The 19,524-nt window shown below is 43.0% G+C and overlaps 2 protein-coding genes across 2 annotated transcripts; one reads left to right on the top strand and one right to left on the bottom strand.

Moving 5' to 3' along the window:
* Window positions 1–535: 535 nt before the first annotated feature.
* On the top strand, window positions 536–6,794 carry KLHL10 (kelch like family member 10). The gene is made up of 5 exons (XM_016215102.2): window positions 536–729; window positions 2,829–3,318; window positions 4,192–4,809; window positions 6,057–6,206; window positions 6,420–6,794. Exons 1-5 carry the CDS (start codon window positions 536–538, stop codon window positions 6,792–6,794), a joined length of 1,827 nt encoding a protein of 608 aa, XP_016070588.1.
* A 210-nt stretch (window positions 6,795–7,004) lies between these two features.
* Window positions 7,005–18,953, bottom strand: KLHL11 (kelch like family member 11). Its single transcript, XM_016215038.2, has 2 exons — window positions 18,364–18,953; window positions 7,005–12,600 (listed from the first exon to the last, which is right to left on the bottom strand). The coding sequence occupies exons 1-2, from the start codon at window positions 18,906–18,908 to the stop codon at window positions 11,019–11,021; spliced, it is 2,127 nt and encodes a 708-aa protein (XP_016070524.2). The 5' UTR covers window positions 18,909–18,953; the 3' UTR covers window positions 7,005–11,018.
* Window positions 18,954–19,524: the final 571 nt, after the last annotated feature.

Genomic DNA, 19,524 nt, shown 5'->3' with positions numbered 1-19,524 from the left:
TATCAGAAGAAAGTGAGTGACTACCTCATGTCCAGAGGGCAGGAAGGCCCTGGATGGCTGGGCCAGAATGAAATTCTAATCAATTTTACTTCCCTCTTTTGCCTCCTCTGACTTGGTTTCCTTGCACCCTGTGTCTGGGGAGCCAGGTGTGGAGCTGTGGAAGAAGGCAGATGGATGCTACAGGGACACAAACCGGGCAACGGGAGCCAGAATTAAAAACTCTTACATGGTGTCGGTGGGCACGGTCCCGCTCTGGGTACAAGGACACAGAGGTGTGGGGTGATCTTCAGCCTAGTGGTGTGGTGGGGGAGGGGAGAAGGAAGGAGGACAGGGACAGGAGAGAGTTCCAGAACCTGAGAGCACAATCCTGAGAGTGATCTCACTGCGGGCCCAGGATTCTGGAACTTGGGCTGCCTGATAGACCCTACATGAAAGATGTAGTAGGGAAAAGGAGCGACAGCTGGCTAAAGGGGCCCCCCACAACCCTCCCCGACACCCTAGGAGAACAGCCTCTCTCGGCTGGTCCCAGGGTGCCATGGAGATGGAGAGCAAGGCGGCCTCCACACGTTTCCACCAACCTCACATGGAGAGGAAGATGAGTGCGATGACCTGTGAGATCTTCAACGAGCTTAGGCTAGAGGGCAAGCTCTGCGACGTGGTCATCAAGGTCAATGGCTTTGAGTTCAATGCCCACAAGAACATCCTCTGTAGCTGCAGTTCCTACTTTAGGTATAACAGGGTTGCTGAACTAAGCCTACGGGGGAATTGGGCGCATTTTAGACTTCTTGGTTCATTTCATGTTTCCCACCCCACCATCTTAAGTTTAGGGACACTGTCAAAGCTCTGGGCTCCTGTGGCCTGGCTCGTTTGTCATCTAAAGAGGCACAACTAGGGCCAGACCCTTTTCCATCTGGTTTTCAGTTGGATTTCAGCCAACTATTGGTGGGCCAGCTGCTTATTTCCTTTGATTCTCACTCAGACCAACCTTTGGGAAAGTTAGCATCCGTACTGGGTTTCCTACCTAAACCTAGATGATAATGCCGCTTTGGCCACTCCTGTGACCCTATCTCAGTGGAGATGAGCTTGAACAGGGTGATATATTAACAGAGATTGGGGGGATGAAGGGAAAGAACCATGGAAATATTTATCAGAAAAAAAGAATTTGGGTCCAAACCATTGTAACCCAGGAAATGGAAGGGCTATTTTGTTCTTGGGCTGAAAATGTTTGAGTAATCAATTCCAATCAAGATGTAATCAATGTAGCCTATCTGTTGCTAAAAATTCTCATCTTGATCTACAGCAGCATCTATAAAAAGACCAGATAGCACATATACTTTAAGCTTTGCAGGCCATACAGTCTCTGTCACATGTAACTATTCCACTCTGTCTTTATAGTGGGAAAGCAGCCATAGACAATACTAAATGAAAGGACACAGCTGTGCTCCAACAAAATCATTTACGGACACTGAAATTTGAATTTATTATAATTTCCAGGTGCCACAAAATACTATTTTTACCCCCCCCCCCATTTAAAAATGTAAAAAACATTCTTACCTCATGGCAGTGCAAAAATAAGATGTGGGTAGAATTTGGCCCAGAGGCTGTATTTACACAGACCCCTGCTCTAGAGAATTTGATCTCTAAGCCCATAGTCCCTGAAACCTCCTTAAAAAAGGAAGCAAAATATATTAGAGAAGGGAATTCTGTCTTGTTCAACACTTAGAAAGTACCTAGCTACATAGTGGAACAGTAGTCATTTATTTATTCATTTATTGAGTGCCTATTTTGTGATAGGCACTATAGTGGGTATTGGAAATAAAACAGTAAAGAGATAAACATTCCTGTTCTTATGAAGCTTACTTTCTGGTAGGGGGAACAAGCATTAAATAAATAAAATACATATCAAATTATAAATGCTAAGGAAAAAAAGAAAAATAGGGAGTAATGGATGGCAATTTTAAATAGGATTATCACTTTGCTGACAAAGTTACATTTGAGCAAAGACTTCAAGGGGATGAGGAGAGAGAGAGAAAGAGAGAGAGAGAGATATCTGGGCAGCATTCCAGGCAGAGGAAACAGCAGAGAAAGGACCAAAGACAGAAGCATCTCTGAAGTATTCAAGGAAAGTAAGGCCAAGGGGGCTGAAAGGGAGTGAGGGGGAGGGCAGGGGGAAAAGCATCAGAGAGGTGCGTCTGGTTCAGATCTCCCGGGACTTTTGCAGTCCTTGGTAAGGACTTTGTATTTCACTCTGAATAAGAAAAGTCAATGGAAGGTCTTGAGTTTAAGAGGAACACTGGTGGCTTGGATAAAACTAAACTCTGGAGGTGTCAAGAGCAAATCAGTTAGGAGGTTACTCCCAATCTAGGCAAGAGACAGTAGTGGTGGCTTGGACCAAGGAGGTAGCAATAGAAGTGATTAGATTACAGATATGTGTTGATTGAAGATTACTTATTTTAAAAGTATATTGTTCAAGTTTAATTTCCTTAATTTAAGCAAGGTAGAATTTGGTGGGCAATGGATTAGGACAGAGAGACCTGGGTCTTACTCCTAGCTCTAGATCCCAATTTTTCCATTCACAAAATGGGAAAAGCACCTAGTTATCATGAGGATAATTAGGACCAAAGTCAAAGCTCTTGGAAAGGTTCTCTTGCCCACTGTATAAAGCACAGTCTGCCCTCCCCCTCCCCTTCCTCATGTCAATTCATTTTCAATGTACTCTTTGGAAAATGTCCAAACTCTCAACAAGAAAAAGTGTGTGTGTGTGGGGGGGAACATGGCAAACTGGAGAGAAATGTTTCAGTGACTGCTAGTTTCTTTTCTTTTTCCAGAGCTTTGTTTACAAGTGGCTGGAACAACACTGAAAAGAAGGTATACAACATTCCTGGCATTTCCCCCGACATGATGAAACTAATTATTGAATATGCGTATACCAGGACGGTCCCTATCACACCCGACAACGTGGAGAAGCTGCTGGCTGCTGCAGACCAATTTAACATCATGGGTATTGTAAGGGGTTGCTGTGAGTTCCTCAAGTCAGAGCTGTGTTTGGATAATTGCATCGGCATCTGCAAGTTCACAGACTACTACTACTGCCCAGAACTAAGGCAGAAGGCCTACATGTTCATACTGCACAACTTCGAGGAGATGGTGAAAGTCTCAGCAGAGTTTTTAGAGCTCTCAGTCACCGAACTGAAGGATATCATTGAGAAAGATGAACTAAACGTCAAACAAGAAGATGCTGTATTTGAGGCCATTTTAAAATGGATTGCTCATGATCCCCAAAATAGGAAGCAGCATATTTCAGTTTTGCTCCCCAAGGTCAAGTTTAATTATTTTTTTGTAGGATGCTTAATTGCTCACTTTTGATTCATTTATCCCAGAGGGATTGTCCTAAGATCCATATTTAGATGTTAGACAGATTCCAGGGCTGTAGTTACATATACAGAAGGCATCTCCTACTAGTTTCTGGAATTTTGCAACTTTCTTTGTCTTTGGCATTGCTAGTGCCTTTTATCCCAGTTATATTCTTTTATTTATATTTATTTATTTTTATTAATTTGAGAGAAACATCAAAACATCCATGTGAGTTGGTTGCCTCCCTCATGTGCCACTACGGGGGGATAGAATCCACATCCTGGGTATGTGCCCTGACTGGGAATTGAACCACCACCTTTTGGTGTAGGGGACGTTGTTCCAACGCATCGAGCCACACCAGCCAGGACATTTCCCGCCGCAGTTATAGTCTTTGACCAAAATTCTCCCTGGCTGTGGGGGAAGGAGAGGGCAAGGCCTTTGAAAGAATTTCAGGGTCTCCCTTTTAACTTTGTCCATTCTGTGAGCTTCCCCAGACCTAAGAGAGAAACTGGACTAGTAGCCATTTGGTGCCAATTTGTGCTATTTTACATACAGAGAAAGGTATTCACTTAGGGATCACTACAGCTTTTTTTGGTCTAGTAGTACTGTCCGGCGGCTGAGGAATGGGCTAGCTTGCTATCACTTTCTAGTTCATTCTCAGCATTCAAATGTATACCACCTCTTAAGAACAAATATTTAAACTGTGGGTTGTAAATTTCAAAACATAACCCTACTGCAATTCAAAGGCAGGCTGTAAAACAAGGGGTTAAAGACATGAGGTAAGGGGTCCGGCCCTCCTCACCTCACTTTGAATGACTTGCTGCATTTCCTTCTTAGGTTCGCCTGGCCCTAATGCATGCCGAGTACTTCATGAACAATGTTAAAATGAATGACTATGTGAAAGACAGCGAGGAATGCAAGCCGGTCATCATTAATGCCCTAAAGGCCATGTATGACCTAAACATGAATGGACCCTCTAATTCTGACTTCACCAACCCACTCACCAGACCCCGCCTGCCCTATGCCATCCTATTTGCTATTGGTGGCTGGAGTGGTGGGAGCCCCACCAATGCCATTGAGGCATATGACGCACGGGCAGACAGATGGGTGAATGTCACTTGTGAAGAAGAAAGTCCCCGTGCCTACCACGGGGCAGCCTATTTGAAAGGCTATGTTTATATCATTGGGGGGTTCGATAGCGTAGACTATTTCAATAGTGTTAAGCGTTTTGACCCAGTCAAGAAAACTTGGCACCAGGTAGCGCCGATGCACTCCAGACGTTGCTATGTCAGCGTGACAGTCCTCAGCAATTTTATTTATGCCATGGGAGGGTTTGATGGCTACGTGCGTCTGAACACTGCTGAACGTTACGAGCCAGAGACCAATCAATGGACACTCATTGCCCCCATGCATGAACAGAGGAGTGACGCGAGTGCCACAACACTCTATGGAAAGGTAAAAACTGGGGCGGGGGGGAGTGGGAGATGTGAGAGCAAACAAGCCCAGAAATAATACTCTTCTTCTTTTTGGGGGATAGATAGAAAACAGACGTGATAGTACTTTTTGCAGTTCTAATTCCATCATATGACTAAGTAGCCCTTTGTAACTTTTATTTATGCTGCCCTACGAATCTCACTTTCCCTGGCTGAGTTGTGTTCTTTTTGTTGTGTTTGTTTTTTTAATTATCACCTGAGGATATTTTTTTCATTGCTTTCCAGAGTGGAAAGGGGGGGAGGGGGAGAGAGAGAGAGAGAGAGAATCATGGATGTGAGAGACACATCCATTGGTTGCCTCCTGCACATGCCCCGACCGGGGATAGACACTGCAATCAAGGTACTTGCCCTTGGCTGGAATCGAACCCAGGACCCTTCAGATCCCCTAACCACGGAGCAAAACTGGCTACGGCTGTTTTGTTTTTTTATTGATTTCAGAGAGAGGAAGGGAGAGGAAGAGACAGAAACATCAATGATAAGAGAATCATTGATCGGCTGCCTCCTACACACCCCTACTGGGGATCAAGCCCAAAACCCAGGCATGTCCCCTGACTGGGAATCAAAGGGTGACCACTTGGTTTATGGGGCGACACTCAACCACTGCGCGACACTGGCCGGGCCCCCTGGCTGAGTTTTTATTTGCATTGTTTCACTATAATAAACTCTGTGAGTATAACCATAAAAAAGAAAAATGAATACAAAGCAATTCATGTACATGTGGAAAAAAGAAATTCAGTTGCAGGCTCTATCCCCAGCCCCAGTCTGGGCATATGCAGGAGGCAACCAATTGATGTCTCTCTCTCACATCAATGTTTCTCCTCTCTCCCCCTTCCACTCTCTCTGAAAAGCAACTGAGAAAATATCTTTGGGTGAGGATTAAAAAAAAAAAGAAGCAATTCACACACATGTGGAAAAAAGAAACTCTGAGTGGCCCTGGCTGGGTGGTTCGGTTGGTTGGAGCATCATCCTGATGCACCAGGGTGTGGGTTTGATCCCTGATCAGGGCACATACCAATGACTGCATGAATGGGTGGAGCAGTGGGTCGATGTTTCTTTCTCCCCCTTCCTCTCGCTCTAAAATCAATAAATAAAAAATTTAAAAATAAAATCTCAGAGTGTACAGACTGCCATCAGAAGTGCCCCCCCATACATACTCTTTCATACCCCAGAGGTAACAATTTTAATAATCTTGGAACTGTCTTCACACAGGTCTACATATGTGGTGGGTTTAACGGAAATGAATGCCTGTTTACAGCAGAAGTGTACAACACTGAGAGTAATCAGTGGACAGTCATAGCACCCATGAGAAGCAGGAGGAGTGGAATTGGCGTAATTGCTTATGGAGAACATGTATATGCGGTGAGTTTACCTTTTACCACAACAAAATGATACCCCTTGATTTTCTATTAGCAAATAGGTTTATACCACCACTGGTAAGCACTTGAAAAGGTTTTTTTCCATGAAGACAGTGGAAGAGGGAGGTATGAAATCACTAGTCCTCCCCTAAGAGGGCCTCCTAGGTGAACAGAATCAATGGTTAACAATCCATCATGTTTCCATTGCTGTCCACAGGTAGGCGGCTTTGACGGAGCTAATCGACTTAGGAGTGCAGAAGCCTACAGCCCAGTGGCTAACACTTGGCGCACGATCCCCACTATGTTTAACCCTCGGAGCAATTTTGGCATTGAGGTGGTAGACGACCTCTTGTTTGTGGTGGGTGGCTTTAATGGCTTTACCACTACCTTTAATGTTGAGTGCTATGATGAAAAGACTGACGAGTGGTATGATGCTCATGACATGAGTATATATCGCAGTGCTCTGAGCTGCTGTGTGGTACCAGGGCTGGCCAATGTTGGGGAATATGCAGCTAGAAGGGACAACTTCACAGGATTAGCACTGCGAGATGAAGTAAAGTACTCCGCTTCAACAAGTACCCTACCTGTATGAGCCTCTTCATTTAGCTAATAAAAAGTCTAAGCAATAAGAATTAATTCTCTTTTTAAATAAATGCAGTGTTTAAACTTGTAAGAGTACTGGAAAATGTTCAACATAAGGGAGCCAAGGGTTGGGTAAATGAGGGAGTAAAAGGGAAGGAAGAAAGCAATTATATTCAACAGTACATGTTTAAAAAGGAAGAATTACACAGTGCAAACCAGCTTTAATGAAATACGTTTATTTAAAGCTTACATTGAGACCATTAGTAGCTTTAACACAGAACAAGATAGCTTCAGGAACACAAAACAAGCTATTTTACAACGTAATGTCTCAAAGTGTCCTAAATTCCACATCTCCTCTGATTTACAGGAGATCGTCAAGATTATACTTTCAGTAGAGTAGGGCTTGGATACTGCTAGCCTCCAAACTCACTGTATATCAGCTTAAACTAAGTATTTATGTTACAAATAACTCCGTGAGCCCTAGCACAGGGATTCTAAGATCTTCAAACATCTAGCAAGCACTACTTTTCATGAATGCATTAGGCAGGAGGATTAAGTTAATAAGTGCTCTATTGTATGTGCTTCACTGTCACGGTAATGTCATATAGAGCAAGACAAAAGTCCTACAAAGGTAAGCAACAAATAGCAGTTATTTGGCTATCTAGATTCCTTGGAGCAAAAAGACTTATGAAGCAAAAATATTATGTTATTGTATTACATCACTCAACTATGAGCTCTTTTGTTTCCAATGACCAGAACACAGCATTATAACAAAAACAAAAATGGACTGTTCTCAAGAAATTAACAAACTGGAGTGATGAACTGTGCCAAAATGTTCGACAGTTAAAAAAGGAGACTGAATTGTTTCTCAAGTATTCTACAGTTAAACAGCAACCTACAGGCACCCTATTTTTCTAGTGTAGGCAGATGAACATGCTTCACAATTCTCTGTGTTTTCAAAAGACATGAAATGTGACCAATATGCCCTTTTTACTTAAGCTTAATTTGAGGCAAGTACAAAAAAAAAAAAAAAAAAAAAATCCCTTTGGTTATGCTTGATTAGGCCAAGTAACTAAAATACACAATTTAGCTTACCTGTCTACCAATATATAGTGTTCATATTAGAATTATGAAACAGAGAATAAAATATTTAAATATACCACATGCTACACTAGTCAAGAAACATGAAGAAAACAGTGAGCACTAGAAACTGCCTTACCAGCAGCCTGAAGAATTTAAAATACAAAAGCACACAAATCTTCCATAAACACCATCTTCTCAGCTCTTCTATATTAAAAAGTTAGTGTTTAAAATTTTTGGTCCCAGAAATACTACACAAAACCAGCTGATCAAAACAAAACTGATGTCAATGAATTTTGAGATTTTTTTTTTAGCAAAATATTTTTGAATTGGCACAGCAAAAGCCAAGATACCAAGATACACAAGACTAGTCATGCAAATAACGGCAAGTGAGATACTTAAACACTAAGCTCATGACTGACATTCTCAATACATACCACTGATTTTTTCAAAAGTCATAGCCGGGTAGGGATAGTTAAAAGATATCCACTCTGAGATAGAAGTAGCTTCACTCATAGTTATGTATAGTTGTTACTTTTTGTATAATCAATTCCTCTTTTCTTTCCACAAAACAAAACCAAAAGCAACAAAAAAAGGTTTGCTTAAATACACATTAATTGCCTTTTTAAAGCTGTATTTTTAACTGCTTAGATTACCAAACACAATCTTTAAGTTTTCATCAAAAAGGACATTTTAACCCCCAAAAAGCCACTTTAGGCTCTTCATAATCAGAACCTTTCCAAATACGCCAGGAAGTTATTTTCAGTTTAGAATTTCAGAATGTCAGCCTTGAACAGATTTAAGCAAATCTGGTTTCTTTCCTGATTAACAAGTTAGTTAGGATATTTCAGAAACACAAGTTATTGATGTGAAATCACACATGTGAATTCAAATATGAAAATTAGAAATTCAGTAGTCAGGAAAACCTGCACACATCATCATGCAAGGAAGGACTTACCCCTTCTTTTCACCCATGGCCTAGGCTGCCTGCTAAGTTAAAAAACAACAATTTCAATCAAGTTTTCAAAACCAGATTATACCTAAATCTTGTGAGTTATAATTTCTGCCATATCATGTTAAAAAAAGACAACCCTCCAATAATTAATTGGTGACCATCTCAGAAAACTCTGAGACAAAACAACAACAAAACCCACATCAGCCCCAAATTCCTGCATCATATCCTTCTAGAGAGAAACAGGCATTCTAGTGAGCTACGTACTGAATTTAAACAACCAAGAAAAGGAAGTTTGCTAGCACAGTCTATCAGAGACAAATGAGAACTTCATTCAATGAGCTTTTCTGTCTTAATGCATAGATCTCCTAGATCTCTCACAACTAAGAATTAGCACTTCTCATAATCCATTGGCTTTTAATTAAAACTACAAATACCTAGAAATTGAGAAAATGGTTAGGGTGGAATAGGATAATATATCCTCATAGAGAAATATGACTTGCAGTTTCCTACCCCCATCCCAGTGGTTTTAAAGCAGATTTCCAACATGTTTACTGAAAAACTATCCTAGGTAGGGATAACAATTTAGAAATTTCAGGAAAGTTCTCAGCATACAGTCCAAGGGCTAAACATTAGTCTTGCAGCAAACTGGGAACTAAAATTTCTGGTTGTACTTATTTATTTATTGATGTTTGATACAACTATAAGAAGGTTACCTATAATGGAGTAGAAAAAAAGATCAATGCACTTAGAATTCAACTTTATGGACAGTGTTCTGGAATGTCTAAGATAGTAGAGACATTCCGAAAGAAACAAGAAAAATATACTGGACTCACATGGCAAACAGGAAGAGCAGCAGTTACTGAGCGGTAAAATAGTGAACCCGAGTGTTATTTTGTGTAAAGCTTGGGAGTGTGTTAAGAGAATCAGAAGAATGCATAAAAATAAATAAAATATAATTGTAATAAATTCTGAAGAGCCAGAATTGTGCATTTAAATTTGGTATTCAAGGCTCAAAGTTCCAATTAAAGTTCAGGGCAACTGGGGAGCATTTGAGAACCTGCTCCCCGCATACGGCATACGTGGTCAGTTTGGTTCAAATACACTCTTATGAAAAAAAGTCTCGGGCAACTGGATATAACATTATTTAACCGGGGCTGAGAAATAAGGCTTCTCTTTAGCAACATTTCTCTAAATTGTTATTTCCTTTCCATTTGAAACAAGTTTCTTTTAGAAAGGAATGAAGATTCTATTAAATATGCATTAGAGCAAAATTTAAAACTGAAGGCATTGAGTGTCGATTGTCATAGGCATTATTTACACTCATGAACTTATCCTCAAGTAAGCCTGAAACTCCTGAAAAAGGTATTTAAAAATTTTTTAATGCCTTTGATTTCTCAGACTACACTAATAATACTTCTCTCTTCTCAGAGAAACAGATTTCACACATATATAATGTCTTCTGTATTCAATCAGTCAGCTAAAGATCAATACTTGTGCCAACTACCATCATCTCAGAGTGACGGCTTCAAGTCAGTAACTCAGTTGGCTGAAGAAATGAAAAATATTCAAAAAAATGCATGAGCCAATCACAAGTTTCTCACCAGTCATCTCTTCTAGAAGGAGATGACACCATTTCTAGATAAACAAAATGTCAATGCAAACATTCTAAAAAGATTTTGCTGAAATATTGTGCTTTTTCTTTCAAATATCAGTCCCACTATTGCACATGCCTCTTACAGATGAGGGCTCAATGCATAAATTCTGATCTTGTCAAAACCAACCGTTTAGAGAAAAAATGAAAAGGAATATCAAGGTAAATGTGCAAATAAAATTGGTGCTTAAAGCATGTTCAAAACCTAAGTCCCTAAGACAAAGGAGTTATAACTTCTTGGCAGAAAACCAGCCAAATAACTACACTTGGTTTTCACGCTTGTCTTTAGTAAAATCTTATTTAGCTAGCACATACACACAAACCAAAGACAGAGACCAAAGGCAAAAAAAGACTGCAAGCTAACAAAAATTACCACGTATTGAATTGAGTTTCCCAGTTTTCTGATTTTAACTATATTTCCTTTATAGGGGGCAATCATCAATTCAGGTAGAAAATAAGTTATTGACATACTTTTTCAAGTAACAGTCTGGATATTTTCAGCTTCACAAAACAGGTATAACTGTTTTAAGCTGCATGTATTAGAGAACCTAGCATTCTATTTGAGAGCTTGGCACTCGCCGCATGTTTAAGGCGTGCCGATGTATTTCTTGCATCTGTCTGATCCGGTCCTTCTGCCACATTAAGTTTTGGGGCATAGGATATCTCTGTGTGCCATGCAAGTACCGGTATGGGATTCTCACATGGCAAGCAGTGGCTCTACAACGAGGCTGAGGCATGGGAGGAAGAAGCATCCACCTCTTTCTCTCAGCACAGTATCGGTAGGCTTCTTTCCGATACTGCTTGTCTATATCATCACTGTTTTTCCAGCCTCCAATAATGAAAACGTCATCTTTGTAATAGCAAATGGCTGCCCCTTCAATGCTTAGGACTTCTGGAGGTAAGCTTTCAAGGATCTCATCAGAAACTTGGCTGGCAATTTTTCTGACTGCCTCTTCATTTTCTAAAGAATAACTCTTGGGACAGCACGATGCTGTCTGATAGAAGTTTGAATTGACCACGGACATTTGGAAAAAGCAATAATTGTCAATAAGTGGCAAAGATTTCACATCTTGCCACTGTCGAGTCTCTGTATCATAGCAAGTAATTACAGCCTTTAATCCATCTTCAGTGTCCCGGTCCACAGGAGTGCGGGCAGCAATGTACACAAATCGGTCTTCAATGGCTAGTGCTTTGACATCTCGAAGAATCTTTGGTGCTGATTCCAAGTTGTGCCATTTATCAATCTCGGGATTATAAACAGTAACATCTTTAAAGCCAGGACTAAAGTTGCCATGTCCTCCAATGCTATAGAGCTTCCCTTTGACTTGTGTTAGCCCAAAAGAATGCTTCCTTGTCATCAGACTACAAACATGTTCCCATATATTAAAATTTGGGTTATATCTTTCCACAGTTTTAGCAAACCCTGGTTCCATTGATCCAGCAACATACACGTGGGATTCTGTTACTGCAACTGCATGTCCATCCAGGTGATTATGAATATGGGGCAGGTTTACCCATCTATCCTCATCAACAAAATATCCCACACATTCACTTAAATAGTCCCCTCCTTCCGACACGCCTCCAATAACCATGATCACATCCATGTTTTGCCCATAGCGAGGTAATAATGACACATGAGAAGCAGGATGCTGGAATGTGCCAGACTGTATGTTCTCAGCTCTCAGAGCATGCCTCTCCACTGCATCAGCCACTAACTTGACACAAACTTCATTATTGGCCACCAGCCTCTCTGGTTTGACATGCCGAGTAAGGTAAGTAGGTTTCATCTGGGACAATCTGAGCAATTTAAAGAGTTCTTCAAAGTATCTCTCCCTCTCTTCAGCATTTCTTTGAACCCATTTCAAAACTGTTTCAAAAAGAACCTCTTCGGAATCAACCGTAATTTCCAAGTCCGACAGCCAGTCTCGAATAAGATGGAAAGGTAAAGTATAAAATTCCTCATCCTGAATTACTTTGTGGAAATTTCTCCGTATCATATCGGCAGCTTTCAGAGCAAGTTGGCTCAGGGTATACATGTGAGCTAAGCTATGAATGGCAACGCAGTTAGAAAGATGAAGTTTTTTCTTGAGAAATTCTCCACAAAATTCTTTTAAACGAATTAATAGGAACCTAAAATCAAGAAAAAGAAGGATTAATTTTCAAATGTGCATATTTTATGTGGCTACATTTTGAGAGCATTTGGATTATACAAATTGGTTTCATCTCACTTTATGCACAATATCTAAAAAAAAGCAAATCCTCCCAAATTAAAATGGATTATGCTGAAAAGTATGTTTAAAAGCATATATAAAATCATCTTTATTTATGATCAGTTTAAAATTACTTATATAGTTTGTATATAATTATATATTATGCATAACACACACACAAAATGGAATTTTTAAATTATATAAGGTTTTTCAGAACATATCCTTTAATAAAGTACAATAGTCCCATACTTTATTTTCACTTTGCCTTTGGGAAAGGCAAATCCCAATTCAAACTCGTCTGTGCTGTCCTGCCCTAATCCCTCGCCAGTAACTAGCCTCTTCTTCGATGAGGCAGGGTCTCAGTGAAAACACTTTACTGAGCGTTGCCTGCATGGCAACGGAACTGTGGCTCCTAGGAGGCCGTTTGCTCAAGCATCAGAAGAAACAGCAGTAGAGGTTTTATGTCAGAGGTTTAAATCTCCTCTTTACCAGAACTTTCTTCCAGGTCAGCAAGTAGGGGATGCGGGAGGGTGCTGGAGAGTGCCAGAGCACTTTGTGCCAAGCTGCATTCTCATTAGAGCAGAGGTGGCAAAGCAAACTCAAGCATCTGAAGAAGCCAGGAAATAAAACAACAATAAAAAACACACACTAGGGCAGTCCAGGTTAAAAAAAATAAAAGAAAGTGGTTTGGCATGTAGCTGACTAGAAATTGCCCACTTAAATTTGTTTGAAATTTAAAAGACCCCAAGCAAACAAAAATCCACAATAGTTTCAGACAAATCCATAAATCTGGCAGAATTCGGCCCCAAGGGTAGTCAATTTGAGGCCACAGCTTTAAAAAGAGAAAATCCCCAGAACTGAGAACCTTAACAATATAAGGATGACTTCATCAGTCCAGGCCTCTCTAATTCAGCAATCATTTGTTGTTATAGTTATTACAGCCACTGTGAACCCTGAGAAAGAAGACACTTCCTAACAGTGGGCTCCTGGTAGCTAACAGCGCTCAAATTTTTAAAAACAGGGTCTACCTGCCATTTCTACACAGGGGCCTTTCACTTCAAAGAGAGGCAAGCGCTGAACCACCTGCCTGCACTGTTTCTGCCATCTGAGCCAGCCCTTACAATGGAGTTCCCGAAATTCAATTTCTACCAACAGGACTGAGGCTTTCCCCATCCAATCAAAGCTGTGCAGCTCCAACCAACCAGAGTGGCTCTATTCTGACCAATCAGGACAGTGCCTTTTGGACCAATCAAACTGTGACGATTTGGAGTCCTCATTTGGGTGAGGACAGACTAATTGAAGAGGATAGGCAGACCATTTGGACTTATGTCCAAAGAACCCAGCTCCCCTCTGCCTCTGATGCAGGCTGTCCTTTTCCACCAAATACTGGGTATCCCTGGCTGAGCTGAAACACCAAAGACCTCAATGGAGCAGTGCGGAGCATATTGGTGCAAGCCACAGCAGTCTGGCACAGAATGCAGCAGACCAGCATAGTGCAGAGCAGTCTAGCTAAAGAGGGGCCTAGCCCCAGGGCTGCCTCATAGCCATGTGGTGTCACAATGGAGCTGTTCCACAGCCCATGGTGTTTTCACAGCTGTGCTGTATAACAATTGAGCTGTTTTCGCAGGAATAAAATTTCCTCCTTCACCACACCCCAAACTGGAGATTCTTGTTGGCACCGAATTGGTTCGAACCACCATCAGATAACACTATCTAACAATAATATAAAGATGAGTAAGACAGGTTGCCTTCACCCTCTTTGGGAACATACATCTTAGACATAAGACAAAGACAAGGTGGAGGAGTAAGAGTTCTAGTGGCTCTCAAACATGTCTGGGTGCCAGGGTCACTAGATTCCCAGGCTCGCCACCTTCTCCCAGCTCCTATTTTTGGCAGGCACTCCAGGTAATTATGACACCTATTCCCTTGGGCAGGTTTTTAGAAACACTGCCCTATGAAAACAACTGCTAGCATAGACTAGGCATTTGCCCTGTGATGGGCACTGCACACTGCACTTCCTGTAATTTACGTTAGAAGTGCCCTATAAGGAAGGTATGATTAACAGAGTATATGGGGAGAGGGGGTGTAGGAAGAGGGATCCTGCCTCAGAACTGATAAGATTAGATGTGATGGTTTGCTGGGCACTCAGAGCAGTGCCTAACACACGGCAGCTGCTCAGCAGCTGACAGATGGAGAAAAGTTAGTGTTTTAAGCAAATTGCCTGGGGTGTTGTTTCTTCCTCCTTACCCCCAACTCCCCAATAAAGCAGGGACAAATCTGAAAAACACAAGCTCACTTTACAGAAGCAAACACAGCATGAGTGAATGCAATGACCCCTTCCCCCCCTTTCAGATCTATAACTACCCCCCTCTACCCTTTAATGCAGGGGTGGGGAAACTTTTTTTCTGCCAAGGGCCATTTGGCTATTTATAACATCATTCTTGGGCCATAAAAAATTATCAACTTAAAAATTGTCTATGAAAAAAGCTCCTAGATTTATTGAATTTATAATTCCATCTGGGGTTGCCTTGGCAGGGCCAGACCGAATGATTTTGAGGGCCATAGGAGGGGCAGACATTCTCCACCCCTGCTCTAATGGCTGACCCAGCCTCACACTTTAAGAGAAGTGAGCAGGCAGAAACTTCATCTTCCCACCACCCAAAATGCGTATAGTTATACCCTATACTATACCTTCCCAGTCTAACATTTCCATTTTTAATAAGGACTTTTAAAAAAATGTATGTTTTTATTGATTTTTTAGAGAGACGAAGGGAGAGGGAGAGAGTGTGAAACATCCATAATTGGCTACCTCCTGCAGGCCCCCTACTGGGGATCAGGCCAGAAATCCAGGCATGTATCCTGAATGGGAATCCTCTTGGTGTATGGAACAACACTCAACCAAGTGAGCGACACCCGCCAGAGCTTTAATATGGATTCTATCCCCTTCTTGATTTCAAGGACTTGGCTCCTGAAATTATTCCCATTCCTGTAACATCAATTTCTCCTCTTCTACTGGTTCATTTTTCATCAGCACACAGATATGCTCTAGTATCTCCTATCTTAGAGGGGCGGAAAGATAGAGCTCCCTGGACTCCTCCCCAAACATTTCTATGTGTATCATTTTTCTGATCCTCTTTGCAGCAAGATTTAACTTAAATGGCTCTTGTCCTTGGCAGAGTAGCTCAGTTAGTTAGAATGTCATCCCAATACACCAAGGTTGTGGGTTCAATCCCTGGTTAGGGCATATACAAGAATCAACCAATGAATGCATAAATCTCTCTCTCTCTCTAAAAAAATAAAATTTAAAAATCAATAAATTAAAAAACTATTTTTTAAAATGGCTCTTGTAAATGCCATCAAGGACCTCTATTATTGCCAAATTCAATGATCACTCACTTATGGTTGACAGAGCTGACATGATTGGCACCCTATCTTTCTAGGCTTTCATGAGATCAGTCTTCTCTGCTGGTTTCTTTTTAACATTTTGAAGAACTCCAGGGCTCAGTCCTTCCCCTTCTCTTTTCTATCTACACTCTCTTCCTAAGTAATTTCATCCAGTCCCATAGCTTTTTTTTCTTTCTTAATATATCTATATTCATTTCAGAGAAAGGGAGAGGGAGAGAGTTGAAACATCAATGATGAGAGTCATCACTGATCGACTGGCTGCCTCCTGCATGCCTCTGACTGGGGATTGAGCCCGCAACCCAGGCATGTGCCCTAACCGGCAATCGAACCTCAGTTTCCTGGATCCTAGGTTCGATGTTCAACCGCTGAGCCACGCCCAGCTGGGCCATAGCTTTATCATCTATAGGCTAATTTCCTCCCAATCTCTAGCTCCCAATGCTCTGATATCCACCTGCCTACTCAGACCTCTCCTGGACCCAAACCAAACTCCTGATCTTCCTCCCAAACTTGATTTCCTGCAGTCTTCCACATTAATAAATAACTCTATCTTTCCAATTGCTTGGGTCCAAAAACTAGCAGTCTTTCCCTCACACCCCACATCAAATCCATCAGCAAATTCATCTCCTCCATCTTCAAAATATATCTAGAATTGAAGCATTTCTTATCACCTTTACTTATCTCTTCTCAATCCAAGTCTCTACCACCACTGCAACAATCTCCTAAACTAGTCTCTCTGCTTCTGCCCTTGCAGCCCCTTCCCTGCTGCCCTATCCTTTTTTTTCTCTCTTTACCATGTTTTTATTGATTTCAGGGAGAGAGAGGGAGATATAGAAACATCAATGATGAGAATCATTGACGGTTGCCTCCTGCACGCCCCCTACTGGGGACTGACCCCAAAACCTGGGCATGTGCCCTGACCAGGAATGAAACCGTGACCTCCAGGTTCATGGGTCAGTGCTCAACCACTGAGCCACGCAGGCTGGGCCCCATCCTTTTTTCAACATAGCAGAATTCTTCAAATCAGAGTGCATCATTTTTCTGCCTCAAACCTTCACACCTCGTTCGGAGTAAGAGTTCAAGTCCTTCAACAGGCTGACAAGGCTCTATGGGATCTGGATCCATTCCCATTACCACCCTGAGGCCTCTCCTACTCCTCTCATTCGGCATCTCTTTGATCCAGCCACAATGGCCTCCTGCTATTCTTTACCACCCAGACAAGCTCCACTTCAAGGCCTTTACACCAATACTCTGATTGTCCTGCCTCCTTCAGTTCTTTGCAAAATGTCTTCTTTGTGAGGGACTCTCTATCCAATTTAAAAAATAGTTTCTCTCCACCAGCACTTTCTCTATGTCCCCACCGTATTTTATTTTTCATCATAGCTATAACAATCACACAACATACTATCTATTTCACTTATTTGTTGTCCATCTACCAATGTGAGAGCAACAAGGAAGGGACTTTTGTCTGTTTTGTTCACCACTGAATTCCCAGCACCTTAGAACCCAGTATCTGAACTGGTGCATAATAGGTACTCAATAGATAGTTGTTAAAATAACGTATCTGAAACATAAAACTGCCCAGACAGGCTCCTCCCATCTCTGGAAATGGCATTCACTTGCCTCTTAACCAGTCTTTGGAGCATCTATTCCTGCCCCCTACAATCCATTTTCCACAGCACCAGAATCGTCTTTTTAAATATTTAAATCAGATAATTTCTTTACCCAGCTTCCCATTACCCAGTAAAATCCAAACTCTTTATTCCAACGCATTTCACACATCCTTCTCCCCCTTCACCCCTACACTCAGCCCTACTGGATTTTTCTCATTTAGTTCTTCTCAAAGCCAAATTAGATCTTGCCTGAGGGTCTTTGCGCTATCAGCCTGGAATGTTCATTCCCCATCTTTGCAGTTTAGAGGTCGGTTTAAATGTCACACCCCGCCCCCCCGCCCTTTCATCCCTTTTTAATGTCAATACAGCACTTACACTTACAACTAGCAGACTTTCCTTTTCATTGCCTTTGTTCCTCCACCTGGAATCTTAACTCCCTAAGGGCAAGTAGCCCACGCCGGACTGGCCGGCTGCATCCTCAGTGTCCCGCGCAGAAGCTGCCCAGCATCACACAGCAGATATTAAACGAATGCATTTCTTCAGGGTTTACTCGAGCTGTGCCGTGGGCACTGCCCTCCCCGCCTTCTTCTGCGCGGTCCCTGGATGCGGCCCTCGGGAGGCCAGCATCTCCACCCCCCGCCTCCCCTGCGTCTGCGTCTCCTGCCTACCTGTCGGCCAACTCCAGCACCTCGTGCACACTGCCCGTGCTGACGCGGATGCGCCCGGTGTACATGTATTCGATAACGGCTTCCACCGTGTCTGGTTCGGGCCCGGGCTCGGAGCTCCACTTGCGCATCTCCACCCGGCCCGAGCGGGACTCGGAGAACTGGCCCGAAAGCAGGGGAGTGAAGTACTCGGTGGCCGCAGCAAGCACCGAGCGGTGGGCCCGGAACTCGCGGCCTCCGGCACCGCCGAAGCACAAGGTGATGTCGCAGAAGAGGCCCTGGCGCCGCTGCTCGTTCTGCCTCCACGACAGCTCGGAGCAGTGAGAGCTGCACTCGAAATCCTCGGCCTCTGGGCCCGGATCGCCCCCGCTCGCCTCCATGGCAGATAAGCAGGGCCCGGGCCCGAAGTCCACCGTGCCGCTGCCCCTGACTTCAGCGGCCAGCCCGGCCGAGCCGGCGGCGGCCGTTTCCATGCTCTCCATCTCCAGGACCTGCAGAGATGCAGCTGCGGCCGCGGCAGCCGCCGCCGCTACTGCCGCAGCCGCCATTTTGACGCCGCAGCGCCGGGCCGCCGCAGTCTCAGAACGATCCAGCCGTTCTGGTGCGACACAGAGGGATTCTGGGAGTAAATAGTGGGCGCAGGCGGAGCCGGCTGGCGGAGGGGTGTGCGCACGCGCCAGCGCGGCGGCCGGGCGCCGCTCACCTCGGGTAAGGCTCCGCGCGCTGCTCGCGCTGTGCGGCTGCCGCCCGCGCGTCGGCGGGGGAATGCTCGTGTCCTTCCCCTCATTGAGCAGCATGCTCTTCTTCATGGGCGTTTTGTAAAACAAAAGCCACATTAGACTACCACCGATTGTTAGTGTCTTGGGTGGCAACATAAGATTTTTTTTTTTTTAATCCTCACTTGAGGATATTGTTATTGATTTTAGAGAGAGGGGAAGAGAAACATGGGTGTGAGAGAGAAAATCGATTGGCTGCCTTCTGAAGGCGCCCTGGGGACCACACCTGAAACCTTTTGGTATGCCTGAGATGTTCCAACCAACTGAGCCACACGGAGCAGGGAAGGATTTTTTTTTAAAAAAAGTTCTTATTGATTTTTAGAGATAGGAAGGGAGAGGGATAGAAACATGGGTGAGAGGAACATAATCCATCAGCTGCCTCCTGCAC

This window comes from Miniopterus natalensis, chromosome 17 (genome assembly GCF_054644295.1).
Source record: "Miniopterus natalensis isolate mMinNat1 chromosome 17, mMinNat1.hap1, whole genome shotgun sequence".
Classification (NCBI taxonomy): Eukaryota; Metazoa; Chordata; class Mammalia; order Chiroptera; family Miniopteridae; genus Miniopterus; species Miniopterus natalensis.
This window is presented reverse-complemented; position numbering and strand designations above follow the sequence as displayed.

What these genes read in the sequence shown, in the direction of transcription:
- KLHL11 (XM_016215038.2), bottom strand. Translation starts at nt 18,908, where the DNA reads ATGGCGGCTGCGGCAGTAGCGGCGGCGGCTGCCGCGGCCGCAGCTGCA. An exon ending in GTGCTGGAGTTGGCCGACAG is followed by an intron (nt 12,601 to 18,363) that starts GTAGGCAGGAGA and finishes TCTTGATTTTAG; the next exon opens with GTTCCTATTAATTCGTTTAA.
- KLHL10 (XM_016215102.2), top strand. Translation starts at nt 536, where the DNA reads ATGGAGATGGAGAGCAAGGCGGCCTCCACACGTTTCCACCAACCTCAC. An exon ending in CCACAACACTCTATGGAAAG is followed by an intron (nt 4,810 to 6,056) that starts GTAAAAACTGGG and finishes GTCTTCACACAG; the next exon opens with GTCTACATATGTGGTGGGTT. An exon ending in ATGGAGAACATGTATATGCG is followed by an intron (nt 6,207 to 6,419) that starts GTGAGTTTACCT and finishes TGCTGTCCACAG; the next exon opens with GTAGGCGGCTTTGACGGAGC.